The sequence below is a fragment of the Chanodichthys erythropterus genome, chromosome 19 (assembly GCF_024489055.1).
Source record: "Chanodichthys erythropterus isolate Z2021 chromosome 19, ASM2448905v1, whole genome shotgun sequence".
NCBI classification, from domain to species: domain Eukaryota; kingdom Metazoa; phylum Chordata; class Actinopteri; order Cypriniformes; family Xenocyprididae; genus Chanodichthys; species Chanodichthys erythropterus.
Genome location: NC_090239.1, coordinates 2585022 through 2607745, shown reverse-complemented (window position 1 = coordinate 2607745; position 22724 = coordinate 2585022). Strand labels below are relative to the sequence as shown.

General features: G+C 36.7%; 1 protein-coding gene across 1 annotated transcript in view; it reads right to left on the bottom strand.

The window, feature by feature from the left end:
• Positions 1-762: 762 nt before the first annotated feature.
• Positions 763-22724, bottom strand: part of LOC137008302 (alpha-tectorin-like) — a 39139-nt gene continuing 17177 nt past the window's right edge. The window contains exons 13-28 of the mRNA XM_067370273.1: positions 22071-22635; positions 21371-21969; positions 20688-21252; positions 20349-20554; positions 19859-20068; positions 19470-19658; positions 19077-19366; positions 17906-18177; positions 17137-17256; positions 16870-17054; positions 15510-15667; positions 13894-14139; positions 13505-13667; positions 13006-13108; positions 12805-12907; positions 763-1765 (exon numbers count right to left, since the gene is read on the bottom strand). Coding sequence (XP_067226374.1) covers positions 763-1765; positions 12805-12907; positions 13006-13108; positions 13505-13667; positions 13894-14139; positions 15510-15667; positions 16870-17054; positions 17137-17256; positions 17906-18177; positions 19077-19366; positions 19470-19658; positions 19859-20068; positions 20349-20554; positions 20688-21252; positions 21371-21969; positions 22071-22635 — 4977 coding nt within the window. The remainder of the gene's footprint in view (positions 1766-12804; positions 12908-13005; positions 13109-13504; positions 13668-13893; positions 14140-15509; positions 15668-16869; positions 17055-17136; positions 17257-17905; positions 18178-19076; positions 19367-19469; positions 19659-19858; positions 20069-20348; positions 20555-20687; positions 21253-21370; positions 21970-22070; positions 22636-22724) is intronic.

Below are 22724 nucleotides of genomic sequence, written 5' to 3'. Positions count from 1 at the left end.
CAACAATGAATGAAAAAATAAATAAATTAATAAATAAACAAAACATAAAGAAACAGCAACAAATGCTAGTCATGGAGCTTGATTTCCAAAGACCACAGAAAATACATAAAATTAGGTTAAACAGAAACATTGTTGAGTGTTGTATATGTCATAGGCCCGTATGTTTTAATTATTATTTGTATTGACAACAGCGTTCATTCATAAGATGTTTATTCATAACTCTGGCCTCTGTTCTGGAAGAATTTGAGGAAGTGAACACTATATTAACTGGTTTAGCAGAGGAGCAGTTATTACACTCTTTACAACTGTTCTACATTCCTCACCTGCACACTTTAGGAGAAGCTCGTCATCATTCAAAAAAGGCTATGTGATGAACTTTAATGTGTCCTATAGTAATGTCTCCTCTGTAAACATACATATGTAAAAGTGTATGGACAGACACACACACACACACACACACACACACACACACACACACACACACACACACACACACACACACACAGTTAAATAAACAGCAATAAATAAACTAGATGTTTTACTATGCCTATATATATTACCATAGGTTTTATAAGACGTTAAGCCAGAAAGTTAACTTTAATGATGCTTTTTGGGAAATGCACCCCAGATTGTTCCTTACTTTAGATTTTACATATGTACAAACGTTGTTTGTTTTCCACTGGTACCATTCTGTAGGTTTTATATTACATGATAAGCCTCCCAAATAAAAAATAATCTTCCAGAAAAATATAGCACATTATATTACCAGTTGTAATGTCCATGGTTGTAGTTTCCGTGGTTGCAGTTTCCGTGGTTGTAGCTTCCGTGGTTGTAGTTTCCGTGGTTGCAGTTTCCATGGTTGTAGTGTCCGTGGTTGCAATTTCCGTGGTTGCAGTTTCCGTGGTTGTAGTTTCCGTGGTTGTAGCTTCCATGGTTGTAGCTTCTGTGGTTGCAGTTTCCGTGGTTGTAGCTTCCATGGTTGTAGCCTCCGTGGTTGTAGTTTCCGTGGTTGCAGTTTCCATGGTTGTAGTTTCCGTGGTTGCAGTTTCCGTGGTTGTAGCTTCCATGGTTGTAGCTTCCGTGGTTGCAGTTTCCGTGGTTGTAGCATCCATGGTTGTAGCCTCCGTGGTTGTAGTTTCCGTGGTTGCAGTTTCCATGGTTGTGGTTTCCGTGGTTGCAATTTCCGTGGTTGCAGTTTCCATGGTTGTGGTTTCCGTGGTTGTAGTTTCCGTGGTTGCAGTTTCCATGGTTGTGGTTTCCGTGGTTGCAATTTCCGTGGTTGCAGTTTCCGTGGTTGTAGTTTCCGTGGTTGTAGCTTCCATGGTTGTAGCCTCCGTGGTTGTAGTTTCCGTGGTTGCAGTTTCCGTCGTTGTAGCCTCCGTGGTTGCAGTTTCTGTGGTTGTAGCTTCCATGGTTGTAGCCTCCGTGGTTGCAGTTTCCGTCGTTGTAGCTTCCGTGGTTGCAGTTTCTGTGGTTGTAGCTTCCATGGTTGTAGCCTCCGTGGTTGCAGTTTCCGTCGTTGTAGCTTCCGTGGTTGCAGTTTCCGTGGTTGCAGTTTCCGTGGTTGTAGTTTCCGTGGTTGTAGCTTCCATGGTTGTAGCCTCCGTGGTTGCAGTTTCCATGGTTGTAGTTTCCGTGGTTGCAATTTCCGTGGTTGTAGCTTCCATGGTTGTAGCTTCCATGGTTGTAGCTTCCATGGTTGCAGTTTCCGTGGTTGCAGTTTCCATGGTTGTAGTTTCCGTGGTTGCGACTGTGGTTGTATCTGCTATAACAGTATGGAAAAAAAAAAATGGAACAGGCTATTACATAAAAAAAATAACAAAGTGTGTGATATTTGTGCAGTTCATAAATGTCACAAATTCCAAATACATTAAGCCTGGTTTGGGGGTTTTGTCTTAAAACGTTTGTTTGTTAAAATAAAACTGCAGCGAGTTCAAAAGAAATGGCACAGAGGTAACGCTTTACAATACTGTTCCTTCATTAATGAATAACTACACAGAAACAAAAGAGTAATGCAATATTAACACTATAGTAACTACTATTAACTAACAAGAAACTCTGATTAATGACTTAGTAAGTAATAGTGCTCAGTTGTAGGTGGTAGTTCACTATTAACTAATCAGTAACTACTGTTTTTTCATTCCTCCCAGAGAACTACTAAGAACTATATGTTCATAATTAACATGAATGATGCATAATGCATAATTGATTCTAAAGTAAAGGTCATGGTAACCCACTAGTAATGACTGAAGTATTACCAAATACTTCACAAGGAATTACTAATCATTTGGATCAGTATTCTAAAGTGAGAAACATGATAACTCTCTAGTAACTACTGAAGTCATTGTAAACTTTTGAGGTTTTTGTATGTTTTTGTACAGTAATTCCTGCTGATGTATTTGTTAACACTTACATAATTAATTACTAGTGGGTTACTATGATCTTCACTTTAGAATACTAATCCAAATAATTAGTAGTTACTTTAGAGTTATAGAGTAACTCTTGAGTTATTACTATCCAATACTTTACAAAAAACTCAAAAGTTTAGTTACTAGAGAGTTATCATGTTTCTCACTTTAGAATACTGATCCAAATGATTAGTAATTCCTTGTGAAGTATTTGGTAATACTTCACTCATTAGGGTTACTATGATCGTCACTTTAGAATTAATTATACATTACGCATTATTCACATTCATTTTGAACGTGTATATAGTAGTTCTTAGTAGTTCTCTGGGATGAATGAAAAAATAGTAGTAATTGATTAGCTAATAGTGAGCTAACACATTCAACTGAGTACTATTACTTACGATTTCATTAATCAGAGTCTCTTGTTAGTTAATAGTAGATACTAGAGTGTTATTAATGCATTACTCATTTGTTCCTGTGTAGTTATTCATTTATGAAGGATCAGAATTCTAAAGTGTTACCGGCACAGATTGCAAAATAATAAATAATAAAAGAATTTGAGCCCCTAAGCTATGGAATGTGATTCCTCTGCCCATCAGAAATGCACCAACGTTGGGTCATTTTAAAACGTTGATTAAGACACATTTACTGTCTTTCTCTAATGAATTGTTGTATTGCTTTTGTTGTTTTTGCTTCATTTTATTACTGCAGCACTTTGGGTTTAAGAAAAGCGCATTATAAAATCTAAAGTCTGCTGTGAATATCAATGTGTAAAAAAGTGCTAAAATATGAGAAGGTTTTATATCAATAGGAAAACTTTTTTACCATATGAATTACTTTTATTTAATGGAAAACAAAATATATACTGAAGATTGGTTGAAGTGAAAGAATGATTGTACCTGTTGTTTGTTCATTGATTATTTCACCTGTTAAAATTAAAGCATAATTATTTATTATTGGGAAAATATTTAGTCATTTTACAGACAAATTATAAATCACTCACCATTAATCAGCAGCAGTAGAGACACACACAGTGAGATCAGAAACCTCATTGTGACGAACGGCATCTGCACACACATATAAAACACACACACAACTGTTTTTTATCTTTTGCTATATTTTATTCCTTCTTTGTTGTGCAAATTTGCAAAGCAATTATAACATTTACAGATACTTAAATAACAGGCAAATTTCACAAAATAGAAGCCATACTCATTAGAGCCCATATAGAACAGAAATATTTTTACCTGCGATCAGAGCAAACTCTTTGAGATTCTCTTTTCAGCAGCTCAGTACAGTGATGCTGAACTGCAGCTCTCACAATCTTATAAGCACTTTTATTAACTGTGGGTGGATCATTACTGGAACTCAAAAATAGTTTAAACCAGTTTTTCATTTTTCATGTGAGATTGAGAGATTTGTTATTTTAACTGATTGTTTCCTTGTGTATACCTGCATTCAGAAGCTTGTCATCATTCAAAAAAGGCTATGTGATGCATTTTAATAGTAGTAATGTCGATAGTAATGTCTCCTCTGTAAACATACAGGACAGCTGGGAAATGGCATGCTAGTTTGCAGATTAGCATTAGGCAAATTGGTGTCTAATAGTTGGGTACCAACAATGAAGGGGAAAAAAAACAAAAGAAAAAAACAAAAAGAAAAAAACAAAAAGAAAAAGAAAAAAACAATGACAAACAGCAACAAATGCTAGTCATGAAACTTGGTTTACAAAGACCACAGAGAATACATACAATTAGGCCAAACAGAAACGTTGGTGCATGTTGCATATGTCATAGGCCCGTATGTTTTATTTATCCTTGTTCATTCATAAGATGTTCAACTCTGGCCTCTGTTCTGGAAGATTTTGAGGAAGTGAACACTATATTAACTGGTTTAGCAGAGGAGCAGTTATTACACTCTTCCTGCATATGTACAAATGTATGTTTTCACACACACACACACACACAAACACGCACATACTGGCATATGTGCTTTACGGGGACTCTCCATAGACGTAATGGTTTTTATACTGTATTTTAAACTGTATATTCTCTCCCCCTACACTACCCCTACCCCTAAACCTACCCATCATAGAAAACTGTCTGCACTTTTTCATTAAACAAAGTCATTTGGTTTACGAAGACACAGGAAGTGTCCTCATGTTTTTGTTGTAATACCATTATACACATTTGTGTCCTCATAAATAATGTATACAAGAACACACACAAATACATTTACCAGTTTTTCGGTGTGCAATGCTTTACATATGAATGTCAAGAATTTTTGTTAAAGAATTGAACATTAAGGTTTAATTCAGGCAATTGCCTAGGGCCTCGGGTTTTGAGGAGGGGCCTCCATAACCGCAACATCCCCTGGACACTAGCAAAGAATATACACTAACAAGAAGCAACACTCAATAGAAGTTTCCATTGCAACACCGGCGCCCAGCAGCAGCCCTGCATTTCCGCCATTTTGTGGGGAAACATATATTAAAGCTGAAATCAAACCTGAATGATGACAACACAGAATAAAATACTATCACTAGTGATCATCAAATCCTTTTTACAGTTTAGTTTACACACTTTGTGTTTAAGTCTTCCACGTTTTCCACAAAACCTTTGCTCTCTATAAACCCAGTCAGTTTGGGTTAAAATTCTTTAAAAGGCTTATAAACATTGAATTAATATCAACATATGAAATTAAATTAAGGACATGCATCAGAAAAATTGTGAATGTTTGACAATAAATATATGAATATAACAGCTTGATTTTGCAGTGTTGTCTAATGTCCGTTAAAGCAAAAGTGTCCAAAAGTGGGAATTATGCGATAACGCACACAGCAATGCATCATGTGTCAGGTTGTGGTGGTGGAAGGAGCGAGGACTCAATAATGCAGGAAAGGAAAAGCTTTATTCAATAATAAAAATAAAACAAAAAACACAACAAAAACTACCCCGAGGGGGAAAACAGACTAGACTTGACTTGACTTGGAAAACACACAAGGTACACTCTAAAAAATGCTGGGTTAAAAACAACCCAAGTTGTTTAACCCAACTGTTGGGTTAAATTTTTGCCCAATCTCTGGGTTTGTCCATTTTCAACCCAACCAGCATTTTTTAGAGTGTAACATTTAACGACAACGATCCAGCACATAGGAGATTATCTTAAATGTATTAATTATTAATTTACTATTAATTAATGTGTAAAGTTGCATAACATGGAAATACTGTCTCAATAAAATAGGCTAACTACGTTACCTCAGATGGTTGAATGGTTGGATTCCACAACTGATAATAAAACATATATAAGGCAATACAACATTTACTGTAGGAGCCATACAATTTACTGGTGACTTAATTTAAAGAACTGTTCTATTGCGCTTCTGATTTGGCAGTGAAATTCGCTGATTTTGGGTGTGTAAGATGTGATTCTATGGTCCAGTTAGTATTTTCACCCCATAATGGCGGCCGCACTACCGGAGCGCCATCTAGTGGCTGTTAGCAAAAAAGTATCGAAGTGTCGCCTATTGGGTTCTATGCTCTTTGACGCTACTCCACCAGTAAAGAGATAAGCAAAATACTAGCTTCATTGTTCATTGGATATAGATGAATTGTCACTTAATGTCGAACCATTTAATGTCACCGTGTCAGAGTAGGTCCGATGTAGGCTACTCGCCAAAAGGAACACATCCTGTGGGTGATGCGAAGCAAAATGCTAAATAAAGCTTGCCATAAAAAGCCTGCAAAAGTAATGATTATGAATGTGACAAAAATATTTAATTGTTTATTAATAAACTAATGTTTTCTGAATCCTTGTTGGCTGCAAAGATGAAGTTGACATTGCTGATTCTCATCATCTCCGTGGACGCGCTTAGAGAGAATGCACATTTCATTCGGATTACATAATAATAGCCTATTTCTTTTCGTTTTGAATTATTTTTTTTTTAAAAAGTAGACATTTCAAGCTTTCTATAGATATTTTTTCTCATGTCTGTGAGGCAAGCAGCCTATACGCTGAGTTCCAGTTCATTTAGCCTATAAGACGCACACTTGTGCAAGTGATCGCGCCCGTGCCTCCATGCCATGATATTGCATTATATTGTTTGCTATATTTGCTTTTATTTATTAAATCCAGGCAATTGGTTGATCAAACATTGCTTAAAATTAAGATACAATTTATACAAAACAAAATTAACTTTAAAGAAAGGCTTTCTACAAAACAAAACTTAATGAAGTGGTCAAAATCATGTCTGACCCACTCCATGACTCCAGATGTATTGCGCCTCTTGATGTTTTCTATATTAGTCATGCAGTTCACTTTTCATAATCAAATAGATTAAATTTAAAAAATAACATTATAATAGGCCTATTTATAAATATTAAACTAAATACTTTTTTCTTTAATGGCTACCAACACGTATAGTAGCCTACAGTACAGAGAAATGTCCATGTCCATTTTATTTATTTAACATACTTTTTGGGGGCATCCAAGTTATTTGACTTTTTTTTTTTTCAAAAGTAAAACAATAGTTACTTTCCCTGGTAATTAATTAATGCAACTCAGTTATTAACTCAGTTACGATTTTATAGAAATAACTAGTAACTATAACTACTTTTGAATAAGGTGCACTGCATTTGACTCACAGAAAAGACAAGACAGAAAGATGTGCCCCAATAGGCCTATCAAGTTTCCTTCACTCTTGAACAAACAATAATACACAGAATTATGCCTGTTTTGTCGAGTATCTTCATAAGAGTAGTCTTAAAAGAGTTTAATAATGTCTTAAATTAAGTTAAAGAGCTGCCTGTGAGAAAATGAGATGCGCGCCAGATCCGCGTCATGTTTGGCAGCGGCAGCTCTTAAAGTGACAGCAGCCTAATAAACCAGTTGCTGTGATGTCTGTCGTTAATGTTCATCAAAGAACAAAGGAGACAAGAGACAATTGCTTTAATAAGGCTTATGTCTACGTTATAATTTATGCAGTGAAGACTGCATAAATTGTTTGATAAATTTATTCAATGTTATATATTTCCTACCTGTCTAACAGGTAGGAAATATATATGGATACGTTTATTTAAGGCCAGGCCACAGATTTTTTATTTTATTTATTTATTTATTTATTTATTTATTTATTTATTTATTTATTTATTTATTTATTTTTTAAGTTGCTGCTTTAAGTTGTTATTAATTTGGAGAGTAATGGTAAAATTATTACAATATAAAAATATTACAGAGGGGAGAAGTGTTATCAGGGGCCTCCAACATAAATTTTGCCTATAGGGCCTCCAGATGTCTAGAACTGGCCCTGATATTAGTCATGACATTATTATGTAATTTACACACTCTCTTGTCAAAATGGGGAGCATGAGAAGCTTGAGAATGTTTTAACAAGCTGTATAATTGAATATTAGTTCATGTATTATGAAAAAAAACATGAATTAACAATGAACAGGAGTGTATTTTTAAATGTTATAATAAATGCTGGGGGGAAAAAAGATGTTTATTGTTAATTTATTTATTGCATTAGCTATAATTAAGTTAATGGGTTTTAATTTACACAGTAAATTTGACACTTGGCACCAATATAAAGAACACTTTCATCCTCTGATCTACACTACAGTATGTGCATCTCATGAGAAGTACTGCGTATTTCTTTGTTTGTGCAGTCAAACCTGATAGTCAGGCTCATTTTTACGAAACCACCAGAATGGATTCTGGACAATGAATGATTCTTATCACCAAAGTGGATTTTTCCAGTAATTGTTGCAAATGCAGCTGATCAAGATTCCCCAGAACTACTCACAGTACATAACTGTCACCACTCCATTAACAGTCTTTTTAGTTTATTTTACATTATCACACAATGGCAAATGATGATTGCAGTTTCTGCATATTATTACAAATGGCCAAATCATGTTAATTCCAATCCTAACAAATGCAGCCGATCATGATTGATAAAAAAGTAAAAGAGTTGAAAATTGTGATGAGATAATCTATCCATCGATAGAGACAAACAGACATTCCTCTGTGAATGAACAGCAGGAAACCTGAACATTATTAGGAGCTGATTGTATCTATTGGCTCTCAGTGAAGCTCAAACCTCATGTATAAAGGTGTTATAAAGACACACTGAAGAGGATGAAGATACTCTAATTATTCACTAAACAAACTCAGTCTATTAGTGTCTCGTTGAATTGAAATTGAGAGAAATTTGACACAAATGGTAAATGGATAAATAAGGATAAATAAGATAAATGGATGTGCAATGAAAAATAAGCGAATGTTTACCTGACTCATTCGGAAACCTGTTAAACTGATGAATAAACCGGCTATACAACATGGCCAAAGAGTCTTTCACACGTGCAGGAACACAATGAATGCCTTTATAGGTTAAAACTAAATATAAAAGCAGTTCATACTCTACTTATTATATAACTATTACATTTATCTTATGTTTGACAGAAATTTGCAATCTGAATCACACAATATGGTTGTTGACTACTGACATATTGCTGATTGTTTATAATGTAATGTAGAAATCTTGAGTATTTGATCTGTAATATTATGTTGTCAAATCAACACTTTCATACAACATTAATAATAATAATAATAATATTTTAATATTTTTTTTATCTGAATGTTGCATAAATGCAGCTAAAAATCAATTGAGTCAACTTAAAAGTTTAAGGCAAAAATCTTCTGAAGTTTTCTCAACTTTTGCAGCTTAGTTTTGCTACCAAATGTTGTCATTGTTAAACGTTTTGAGAAATGTGTCTTCGTTTTTAGAAGTGAACGAATGGTTTGGGAAACTGGGCCAACTGAATCACTTATAATGTGTTAGAAATCGAAAAAAGCTCAAATAGATTTAGATTCTTAACTAACTCTGCTATTATTTTCTGTGATCCGGATCTTTTTATTGATTTCATGTTATTGTTTCGTCGGATGACAAAAAGACCTTTATCCATGATGAAAGTGGAGCGGTCTGTCGGAGAATCAGCTCGCCAAAAAATTACGAAAATGAATCTCAGACCTATTTGGATGGGATTAGATTTCTCAGAGGACTTCTGAGTTAGCAGAGAAGCAGTAATTTTCCTCTTTACGCACAAATAGGAGTAAAATCTTAAGTGAACTGGGCTGCGCTGTGTTTTTGACTCTCAAAGAACCGGTTCATAAGAATCATTTGTTAATAAAGCTGACTTCACTGGGCACACTGCATGAGCGTGCAGCCATTATGCACAGTTTATAGACCTTATTTTCCAAGCTGTGTCCGAAACCGCTCCCTATCCACTATATAGTCCACTATATCGGGTGTCGGCCATTTTGTAGTGGTGTCCGAATTCTAAGTGAGTGACTTAATTCCCTACATTCGTTCACTACTTTTTACCCACAATTCTCTCTGATTTCGAGTGTACATTCGATGTACACTCGCTGAAGCACTATTTCCCAAAATCCAATGCGGAGAGGACTGTCGTTAATCATCAGTAGCGTATTCAAATCATAACAGTCGCCTGAGGGCGCTCAAACACCACCTCATCTGTGAGCGTGAGAGTTTATAACAAACTAAAAAAACTTTATTAAAAAGAATAAATGCATGAAATAATGTACACTTGTTAATGTGTTTATTTTTTGTTTACAGTATTTTATAGTATTTAATGATTATGAACCCATATTAAGCATGACAAACCAATTATACAATCAATTAAACTACAAAGCTGGCACGGAGGCATGTATGATTACAAAATAAAGTCATTATGATTGTTATTGTTATTAACATTATTTTATAATGTAAGTAACATGTAGGATAAAATTGTTTTATCGCGTCGAGCCGTTTCTGCGACAGCTCCAGCTCTCCGACGCACAGTGTATACGTCAGTGTCCGAATTCACTCACTTCATTTCGTTCACTCCATGCAGATATAGTGCACTCAAATGCCATACACTATATAGGGAATAGTGAATGAGTGAACGAGTGAGCGGTTTCGGACACAGCTCCAGAGAAACATGTGCGCCGCCATCTTTAGGATATTGTCTTTGAACTTCCGTTTTCGCGGTAGCCCTGTATATTTCTATGGCATCGCTGTTGAAGAATAATTAGCTGGTGAAGTGGATTTACGTGTTGTAGAGTTAAAAAAAGTTATCATGAGCATTGTAATGTTTAAAGCGTGTGTCTTAACAAATGTCAGTAGAACGGGATTTTAAAATGAGCAGTTCATTCATAAATACATACGATCACTGTGGAAATACAAGCCGGAAGTCAAAAGACAACGAGCGCAGCGCTGAAAAGGGGCAGGGCTACATAAGGTCTATTGAAAGACATGTTTTCTTGCCATTATTTTGCATTACGCTGACTTTTTTAGGTCATCACATTGAAGCACCGCTGCTGAAAAGCAGTACTTGAAACACTGCTTACATTTATATTTTATTCTGTGATCATTTTGGGGTGGCAGATGAGGTGGCAAAGCTATTTCTTAGGGTGGCAGCTGCCATCCCGTGCCACGGTAGATCCGCCCCTGTCTGAGGCTGAACATTAATGATAAATTTACATAAAGTGGACATTTATTTCGTGAGTCACTGGAACAATGAAAGTGTGCTTTGCTATACTTTAATGGGAGACTCTTTATTTATGTTTGTAAAGTGACTGTGTGATTGTATTTGTAAATTACCACTAGCTTGTTTAGTCACTGAAGTAGCGATATCAAATCACGTGTACAAGTTCATCTGCTGTATTGCATTCCTAACAAGTTTAATTCTTCATTTTATAGATTTAGTTGATGCTTGTATGTATATACTAAATTCATAGTATTGTATATCGCGTGGATTGTTAATTACGTGTCACTGTTCATATTCACCGTTCTACTTAATGACGCAGCAAAATATAATTACTTTTCACCTACTTTCTATTTGTGAGCTTCATCTTCATGCGCCACCTAACGGCTTTGCCCAGTACTACAATAATGTTTATTTGCAGTACGTGTTAAACATGGGCGTACAGGACACCCCCGCAGCCCCTGTGATGGGCCACATCGCAGATTCACCTATTTACTATGTAGCCTTTGCCTTTGCCTTTTTTTTTCTTTTTTTTAGAACTGAACTCAATTGACTAAAGATGAAAATAAAGCATCCAACTGAAACCCAAAAAATGCAAGCAGAAGATCATAGAAAATAGTGGTAAATTACCACAAAAGGGGGAAAAATTCACTGTTGTTTCCATCGCCGTTTGTAAGGTAGCCAAGACAACAGCAAGCCTTGATGCACTGTGTTACTGTTAGCGGACGTGTGCCGAGACAAATAAATGTGTTTGGTCTTTGCTGAGACATTATTATTATTATTATTATTATTATATATTGCCCAAACGTATTTGCCCCATCGCCAGCTCTGCTAATGGTCAGCTACCAGAATGTCTGAAGTTCTTTTCCAAATGTAGCCTAGCCAATAAGTTATTTCTTTATTCTTTTACTGTAAATACATGAATTTAGTTTAGGCCTATATCATTTGATGCACTGATCGAAATTACTGAAAATTTGCAGCCGAAAAAGCAATTTACACGCTTGTCTAGAAGGGAACCTTATACAGCGCAAACTTGTGTCTAACTTAGAATTTAGACCAGCTAAAATATATTGTTAGACCAAAAACATCTTATCAATCAAATAAGTAATAAAGACATGTAATAAAGTAATAAATAAATTTAATAAAAAACAGAAAGACATCTATTGCTTCAGCCTTATTCAAAGACCCCAGAAATGGGTTCGTTTGTTATTGAAATTTTTCACCTTTTTCACGCTGGGTTCACCTTCCTGAAATCTAGAACAATACAAGAGCATTTTTGGCAATCTGATCACTCACTGAACATCACCACATCTTGCGTTTCTAAAAGGAACAGTTCAACCAGTGCAGCATCATTCTTCAAAGAAAAGAAAATAAAGTAAAAATAGCAACACTCCTCCATCCTCATCCATATTGTTAAAAATATCAAATTTATTTATTTCCTCATTTTGGATCTTTTACATCTTTTTCATACATGCCTTATACTAAATACCTGAATAAAATATTACAGCACAATTTTTAAGAAAAGAAAATCATATTAGTTAGATTTCTATGATTATAATTTCAGATTTCCACAGAACAGGAATGACCCAGTTATGTTTTTGCATGATTTGAATAAATGTGATGGTCATGATTCAGTTATTGTAGCACATCCTTGCAAGTAGTACACAATAAATGTAATATATAAAAATTAAAGTAAATGATTAAATAATTCATCTTTTATGCCACATAAAATATCAGTTATGAAATAAAGAAATGTTTAGAAACCCACAACCACTGTGGCATCAACATTTTGTTCAACATTAATTAAAATGGCATAAACAATATGCATGTAAAATGTCGTGGAAATAAACTAAAAGTGTGTCAGGACACTCATCAGAGGAACAAGAAACACCATCAGAGAACCACACAGACAAGAAGCCTCAGATACCTTCACTTGGTCTGGAACCCACTTATCTGTGAACAGAGAATATAATGAAATAAAATGTAAAGATTCATGACAGAAATCATCTGTAACCTTTATTACAAATGAATAAAATAAATGAAATGTTCACCTGTGTTCCCTCCAGACCACATCAGAGGACCCATGGATATGGAAGCACTGTCATGGAAGTCCAGAGACCTGCGCTCCCTCCGCTGGTGTCCAGAGTCACAGTCCTGATAGAGAAAAGAGCAAAATCAGCTGTGTGAATCACTGTTAAATATCACTGAACAAATAAGAAACATTAAGGAGTGCACAAAGTCTCCAGAAGAGGGCAGCCAATAAACAAAATACAACCCTTTCTTATCTTAGTGTTTGTTCAACAAGGGTTTATAAACTGAAGATTTCTAAACCTTTACATGTACCATTTACCTACCACATTTTACTAAAGATACTTTACTATAGATAGATATATGCACAGAAAGACAAACAGACACTGGCTAATATAATTGATGAATTAGACTGAAATTCAACACATGTTTTGAAAAAGTATTTCACAACTACAAAACTAAAGATACACTTGAAAATTTAACATCACGATTTTATGAAATATGGAAAGTTTGTAAACTCACCATTGAGCAGCGATTGCTTGACAGAAGGCAAAGGTGAACAGCACAGTGCAGGTAAAGCTTAGTGGAGTTTGCAGTGAAGATGAACATCCTGAAGGAGAAACGGCTGGATGTCGAGACGCCGTTCTGCAGCAGCTCCACTGTGTCGTCATTTGGATTGGGACACCTGACAATATCAATAATGACATTTTTTTTTCATTTGAAAGACAGTCGATACAAAAAAGTCTCCTGTAAATCATCACACGTTTGTATTCCATGTACAAAAAAAAAAATGGAATCTTGTGCTTTAGTTCTGACATACAGAAAGACAAAGCATGCAAGATTATTATTTATTTAGTAAAATAATTCATTTGAGTTAAGGCTTAAAAGAATAAAAAAACGCTATGCTTTACTCTGAAACGATGAGATCCCAGCGGAGGCTGTAATCAGGATCATTCACAGGTGTAGCCCAACACGTGTCCATCACCAGGACAAACTGGCGGCTGTCGACCCCCTCAACACGAACTTCCACATGCATATCCTGGTTGAGCTCTGCATCCACTGCACCAGTGAAGGGCCGGGTAAACTCATTATCCTGATATGCAATCATCCGAACCTGATATCTGCCTTCACCAGTGGGAAGAGTCTTGTGCACAATGCTGATGAAATATTCAAGAGCCATTAAAAAAAATAAGATCTCAAGTTAATGAAGAGCATATATTCTTGGAGTATATTCACATACAGTGGCAAGAAAAAGTATGTGAACCACTCACAGAATCTGTGAAAATATAAATAATTTTAATAAAATAGGAGGGATCATACAAAATGCATGTTATTTTCTATTTAGTACTGTCCTGAGTAAGATATTTTACATAAAAGATGTTTGCATTTAGTTCACAAGATAAAACAATAGCTACATTTATTAAAATAACCCCATTCATAAGTATGTGAACCATTGATTCTCAATACTGTGTGTGGTTACCTGATGATCCACGACTGTTTTTGTGTTTTGTGATAGTTGTTCATGAGTCTCTTGTTTGTCCTGAGCAGTTAAACTGAGCTCTGTTCTTCAGAAAAATCCTCCAGGTCTTGCAGAAATTTCAGTTTTCAAGCATTTTTGCATATATGAACCCTTTCCAACAGTGACTGAATGATTTTGAGATCCACCTTTTCACACTGAGGACAATTGAGGGACTCAAACTCAACTATTAAAAAGATTCAAACATTCACTGATGCTCCAGAAGGAAACATGATGCTTTAAGAGTCGGGGGGCAACAACTTTTGAACAGGATGAAGTTGTCACAATTTTTCTTATTTTGTTTAAATATCATTGTTTTTCATTTAGTACATTTAGTACTGCAAGAAATACTTGCATGTTTCCCGAAAAAAAAAAAAAAGTTAAATTTACCTTGATATTTGAAACCAAAAGTTGTCACCCCCCCGGCTCTTAATGCATCATGTTTCCTTCTGGAGCATCAGTGAATGTTTGAACCTTTTTTAATAGTTTTTAGATTTTGAGTCCGTCAACCGTCCTCATTGTTATAAGATGGATCTCAAAATCATTCAGTCACTGCTGGAAAGGGTTGAAATATCCGAAAAAAGCTTGAAAACCGAAACTTCTGCCATACCTGGAGGATTTTTCTGAAGAACAGAGCTCAGTTTAACTGCTCAGGACAAACAAGAGACTCATGAACAACTATCACAAAACAAAAAAACAGTCATAGATCATCAGGTAACCACACATAGTATTGAGAATCAATGGTTCACATACTTATGAATGGGGTTATTTTAATAAATTCAGCTACTGTTTTATCTTGTGAACTAAATGCAAACATATTTTATGTAAAATATCTTACTCAGGACAGTACTAAATAGAAAATAACATGCATTTTGTATGATCCCTCATATTTTATTAAAATTATTCACATTTTAACAGATTCTGCAAGTGGTTCGCATACTTTTTCTTGATACTGTATATTTACAAATTTTTATACTGTGCATTAGTTTTTCCTGCTTAAAAGATTCCCACCTCTCCAGTGGGTTGATTTCCACATTCATGGAAAGTGTTTGTGTTTGAGGATAAACACAGCTGAAAGAAAGCTTCAGGATTTTCTCTCTGCTGATGAGACCTTCTGACCTTGGTGTCCCCAGAATAAAGTTATCATAGATGAAGTGGGTGCCATTAGCCTGAGGACAACACATATAGCATTTTGTTATTTAGCCTAAATTAAATTCAAGATATTTAAAAAAGGCAGCAGCTATTTGCACTATAGCAGTGTTTTCTTTACACCAAGTAACTATGAGGGAAAAAGAAGAAAAAAGTTGTTAGATGCTATTTATATTTAGTGCAAATAGTGGCAGATACTGTTTGCACCTTAGCGTATCGTAGTAATAATATTATAATCTGTGATAATCATAAATGTATGCTACCCCATTGGGACATTACTTGTCTCTGTTCTTAAAGCCCACACTACACCTTCTTCTAACTCTACCATATTAAACCTGTTGATCATTAAAATAGTCCTTGAAGGTCCAGGAGGGGGCCATGGTTTATGAGCTACACGTGTCGCGGTCAATGTCTCAGCCTGTCTGATCAATGCGAGGACATCACATCCAGTTTCAATCATAGGCCAATTAAATACCTGTTAAACACTTTATTTCTACTAATAAACACCTGTTGGGCATTTTATTTCCACTTTTCGAATATTTTATTTGTTTTTCTTAAAAATATACACCTCTCTGAGCTGATGTGCATTGGGAAAAGGGAGAAGATTGAGCTTGGAAAACACTGATTTGAAATCTGGTCAGTCACGTCAAAAGCTAACACAAGCCATTTTTCTCTCCATTCCACTGCTCATGTGTACAGATGTGTTTCTTTTTGTCTGGCTTAATCAAAGTTAGAGTAAATAACCTCTGCCAATGAGGTGGGCTATTTGCACATAGTTTAAATAGACACTCCTTAAAAAAGGGGAGAAAAAAAGGTTCTTCATTCTTTATTTCTTTCTTTCATTCTTTCTTTCTTAGCTAATTCAACTATATATATAACATTAAAAACTACAAAGCCCAAAATGTTGCATCAGTAAAGTTAAATAATTGTGATTTACAAATAAATGGTGGAGAATGTGGGCACATGTTCCAGTCTCTTTTATGGCATGGTGTTGTGCACCCTTCTCCACTGAATGTCTCTAAGACTTCGAGAAGTCTGTAGGGAAGTCTGTTTGAGCCCTTTATTTTCTTGTTACAGATTCAGTACCCTTACAGACCTCTCTAGTGACTTCTCAAAGAACAACAGAGATTCCCCAAGTGGTCAGATCAAACTGTGCTGCTTCTACAGACACTACAAATATTTAGATGGTGTATTTGAATAGTTAATACATAGTTAAACCTACCACAAGATTTGTACCACAGATGTGTCCATCATTATCAAAATGGAATTCCACTCTGCCATTCCGGACCGTTCCTTTGCAGCTGGGATCATTGAGGTGTAAGACATCAGCTTGAAAACCAGCCTCAAAGAGCTGACAGCGAGACACAGACATGGAGCCAGAGCTGCTTTCACAGGTTTCTAAGGAATCTGAACAAAACAAAAAAAAAATAAGGCAATTAATGATTAAAAAAAAAAAGAAGATATTTCATAGTTTCTGATTGATACCAACCAAAAGTGTCAGGTTCTGGTTTGGGTTGATCATCGTCACACAAACAGCCATAAACACCATTTTTCTTCCCACACCATTCATTCTCAGAGCAGCGGAGTTCAGAACAGCGATCTCTTACATCTACGTAAAAAAACACAGATAAATGAAATACAACACAAAGACAATGCGTTATGTTAACAGAGCCAGAGCTTAACATTTTGGGCCCCAAAATGATTATTGTTCTGTATTCCCCAAGATATATATTTTTTGTTTTAGTGAATTAAATGAGCCATTTCATTTTTAATAATTTTCCCTTTTAGATCCATAGATAGTACACTTTACATCCACCTGACCATAAGAATTAAATTGCCGGTGTGATTTCGATATAAATGCCCTCTGATACCCCCTGTTATATTTTATTTTAAAATCATAACTATTAAAATCATAGGCTTTATGAGCTAATAATGTCCAATTTATGAATTAATCATGTTTTTAAACAGTAATTTTTTTTTCTATGGATTGGTCAAACGGGTTATAAAAATGATAAAAATCAGATAATGACTGTGAATCATTCAGACAGCTTATTCATCCACTGAATCATTTGGAATCAGTTTCTCACTCTTCATCATCATAGGAACACAGAGGACAAAAAACAAACTTGTATCCTATGGACCCTATTACCCCTCCCTGCTACTTTATCATCTTTCAGGTTAGTTCAGAAATCTACATTTAAGTAACACTGGTAACAAAATCACAAAATATTCTGTGCTGAAATGTGATTTTGACTTACCACACCGCAGACCCGAGCGCCATTCTGAGATCTGTGTCCCCAAGATGGCACAAGCTGTTTCATAGGCTTCAACAGCTGAACATAGCATGCCATTGGTACGTGTGTAGAGACACAGATCATACACACAAGAGTAGTAATAAGGTGCAGGGTCAATATGAAGATGGCAGTTCTGGAAGGGGCCAGTGGTGTTAGTGATAATACTACAGAGATCAGAATACCTCTGCCTGGATGGACACTCATCAGCATTACCGGGCTGGTCTCTGGTACCACAGCTGAAGAATACAAGGAAACTTCAGATCAATTATATGCCAATACTATTTCACCATTTGGATAGTTTTCAGGTGAACAGCAAACATCATTTGCTATATTCATTTGCATATTTTGAACTAAAGCAGTGATTTTCTTTTTGTTTTGAAGCAAGGATTTTCAGAAGAGGTTTTACAGTGGGCACTGAGTGGCGACTCAACAAAGTAAAAGTTTAACATTAAACAAATATGAACATTAGCATGAAATCATCAACATTTGGAAGCTAATCTCTCATTATTTTGGCTGCTCCCAATTCACGGTTGCCAGAGTGGAGTCATCAGTAATTCAACACAGATTTTACTCCAGATACATAACCATCTAAATAGTCCTTTAATTGATGCAACCCCGAGAGTGCAGTGGCATGTGCAACCTTACTGGCTGGGACACTCACACTTACTCTATTGGAAATGTAGTGCAACCAATTCATCTAACTTGCATGGCATTGGAAACCCACCCTGACACAAGGAAAACATGTAAACCCCATACAGAAAGGATTCTTGATTCAGCAGGGACATGAACTAGTCAATAATAATCCAATTAATGCATTTATGCAAATACATGAAATTTTTGCAGCATTTACTTCTGTCAGCAGCAATTAATTCACTCAATTTACTTTTCTGGATTACTTTCATCCAAAGTGATTTGCATTGATATCAATATATACATATTTTCATTTGGAATCAAATCCATAACTTTGCATTTGATGGTGTCATACCCTGCTGTTTGAGCTACATTACAAGACATCCACAAAACATACAAACCTTATTTCCCTTTCCACCACTCTAATAAAACAAACCCGAGGACACATTTTTGAATTATGACCCATCAAATTAAAATTACTGTCTTAAAGTCTCATGGTTCATACCCTGGAATGCTGGTGTCTGATTTCCAGCTGTGGCCAAAGGAAATGTCATCAGAAGCAAGTTCTCCACTGGGTAGCACTTTGTCATCTGCAGGATTGCCATTGAAATTTCCACACATTCCACATAGAGATCCATAGAATCTTTTGCTCACCCTGACTAGAAGGCTGTTGTGTCCATCAAAATGGACAATGAATTCATTGAATGCATTTAGAATTACAAATTCCTGCTCCTCATGTAGCTCTACAAGATCATTGATTTGATAAGCTGGTGTGTCAATAGGATTTCCATCAACCTGAAGAAGAATTAGAACATTTCGATATAAGAGAAAAAATGAGAGAAGTGTATAAGTCTATTGAAGTGTATATAAAATGTATGTCATTTAAAACATAACTTACTTTAACTCTTCTGTTCTGCCCAATAGTGATGTGTGTCTGTTGTCCATGTTGTGACAACCAAACATCCACTGCAGAAACAAATGACACTACCATGTTCCCCCGGTGCCTGTTGGTGGCCACCACACGGAACGCCAGATCACTGTCTGTAACATTACCGCAGGTCTGGGCAATCTCATATGAACACGTTCCCTGGAAGGTTTAACAAAATACACAGTCTTCATTTCTTTCACTTCCCTATACTGACATTGTATAAATTCATATATTTTCTTATATTTATTATGTTAAATACATTTGTCAAACTTGTTTACCTAAATAACCCTCCTTTGAATAAACTTGAATATTTTTGTCCTCTACTACTGGGACACAGTTGTCTGCAATAAAGTTCATACCTGAAAGTGGGCCACAGCCCCATCAAAGGTGATGTAGTGTGGGTCACCCCAGACTGAGCATGTGGACATTGTACTATAGCAATCACGATGTCCATTTCTGACCGCACACTCCATGGCCGCTGTGCAGAACGATGCAGTGCAGCGCAGATCATTCGGAGCAAAACACTGACAGCGTTGGGAACATGTTGAATCCCAGAACTGTTCACCAATCTACAAAATCAACAATGACAACAAACTTTACATTTCCATAAAACGAGGTCAGTGAGTATTTTTACATTCAAAAAAAGCATCCTGGTATCACCATGTAGTTTTTTTAGGAGCACCATGCAAATGCAATGGAATGTAAATATATGGTATATCAAATACTATGATTATACCATCTTTGTACTATGGCACTATGTGTTTTAAGTGTTTGACATGATGTATGTTGCCATAATATGCTGCCCTATATAATAACATTTAACATAAAAACATAATGTTTAATCCTCACATGATAGTAGAATCCATCATACAAGCAGCCACATTGCTCCACTGGTACACAGAGTCCTCCACTCCTCACAAATCCCTCATCACAGAAACAACCTTCTGAGCATGTGTGTTCACAACTAGCATCGATGCTGCTGGCGCATGTATGACCACAGTCTGTGTCACACACCTCATAATGACTGTTTGGGATGTTCGATGAGCAGTCCATGACTGGAAATGCAATTAATAGTTTGTACAATATTAAATATTTGTGATAAAAGGAGAGCAAAATTCAATATAGAGAACAAATTCATCTGAAGTTGGTCTATTTACATATATCTCAGCCACATCTCCAGTCACTTACCACAGGATGCAAGTTCTCTCCAGGGGTAGACCATGGCATTGACAGATTGACAAGCACTCACATAGGATTGGATAGAGCGACACAAAACATCATTACGGTGCCCGGAGATGCACACATCAAACACACAGTTATCAAAGTAGGCCTGTGGAACTACAGAACCATGGCAGAAGCTAAAGGGGCCCTGGTTGTCTCTGATGATCTGACACAAGGCTTGTGAGATCAGAGTTGTGCTCTCATCTTGGCAATGGCCAGGATTGCTGTCCCCACGGTCATTGCATGTGATGTTGTCCTCAACCTTCCATGCTGCCCCAAAAAGGTCTGCTGACGGTGCCAGAGAACCTGACAGAGTGAGGAAGTCATCCTCGGGATGGCCATTAAAGTTGCCACAGATGCCACACATAACTCCACTGTATTCTGCTGGCACAACAATGTTTACCTCCCAGGAACCACCATAACTGACACTGAAACCAAAGTCAGTTGAGACATATATAAACTGTCCTGTGGAGTAGACAGACACCCGACCAGAGTCAAGATAGACAGGGAGGTTTCTGGTCTCTTCATCAACCTAATTGAAGAAAAAGTAGAGCTTGTTTATAAAAAATAATCTTATCAATAATTACAACAGTATTTTTTTTTCATATCACATTTACAAATTACAGTGAGAGGGACATGCTTACCTTAACAGCAAAATAACTGTTCATGTCCCGTGACATGTGCACAAGATGCCCTAAGACGTTGACAAAAACTTCAACAGTTATTGAGACAGGCCATCCATGCCATGCTTCATTTCTTGCTTCCACCTGGAAGTGTGGTAGTCCATGAGTGTCATTACACACTGTGGCCAGCACATATCGGCATGTGCCTTGAAAGTCAAAGTAGGTCCTATCAAAGGATATATAATGGGGATCTCCAGACGCAGAACATCTACCATGAGGACGAGGATGGCAGCCATACTCCCCCTCCACCACACGACAGATTTCCTGTTCACTGCAAGATGATGGTGTGCAACGGACATTTCCAGTGATTCCATCACAGACACACAGGGACTGGCACTCTTCACCATGCCAGAACTGCTCTCCAGGCTGCCGATAACGGCCATCATAGTGACAGCCGCAACCAGTGGGGGGAACACAGCGATCTCCATCCAGCACTAGTCCATCATTGCACTGGCATCCCCCCTGGCATGGCAGAGCACACTGGAAGGGAAATGAGAGGCTAGGGCAGGACGCAGGACATGATGTGCCACACAATTCAAAATGTGTATTTTCTGGACAGTTGGGATCTGGGATAATTAAGACAAAACCAGATGGAAAATGCAATGAATAATCAGCATTTAGAAGAAGATTTACAGTTTAATTCTGAAAATCTTATCAAGATACTAACCACAGTGGGTGATACTCCTCCACTCTCCAACTACAATGCCATTCTGTTGGCAGTGTAGTGTGTACCCTCGCAGGGCTTCACATAGAGCCTCCCTGGCACCGTCCGTGTGCTCCAGCATCTGAATACAGTCTTCAATTCTTTGCCAAGGGTCTAGTGTTCTGCTGCACTCAGCAAATGGTCCATCATTCATTGCCATGATGCTGCAGCGCTCACGGAACTCACTCCTATTCTGATTAAGTCCTGGTTCCCAAATGTCAGCTGGGTCCTCACAGTGGGCTGACAGGGATCCGTCACGCCAGCTGTCCGCAAAAAGCTGAGAGTCATCCAGCAGGACACCATCTGGGCTGTAGAATTCATCATTAATGTTTCCATTCAAGTTTCCACACAGACCTCCAAGTGTACCATTGTAAGTGGTTGGAGCTGTGATTCGGACAATGTGCGGCCAGTCAGCTCTAATCGTCACTCCAAAGTTCGTCTCCAAAACAAAACCCCTCACACTGCTGTGATAGATGCGGATCTGACTGGAACCAACACTGATGGGTAGACCAACCACCTGTCCATCCACCTGAGGAGAATAAAAATGTTAATTGATCTAGCATATGAGTTTGAAATAATATAGTTTAACTGTTGCAAATAAATGAAAAGCTAAGATTC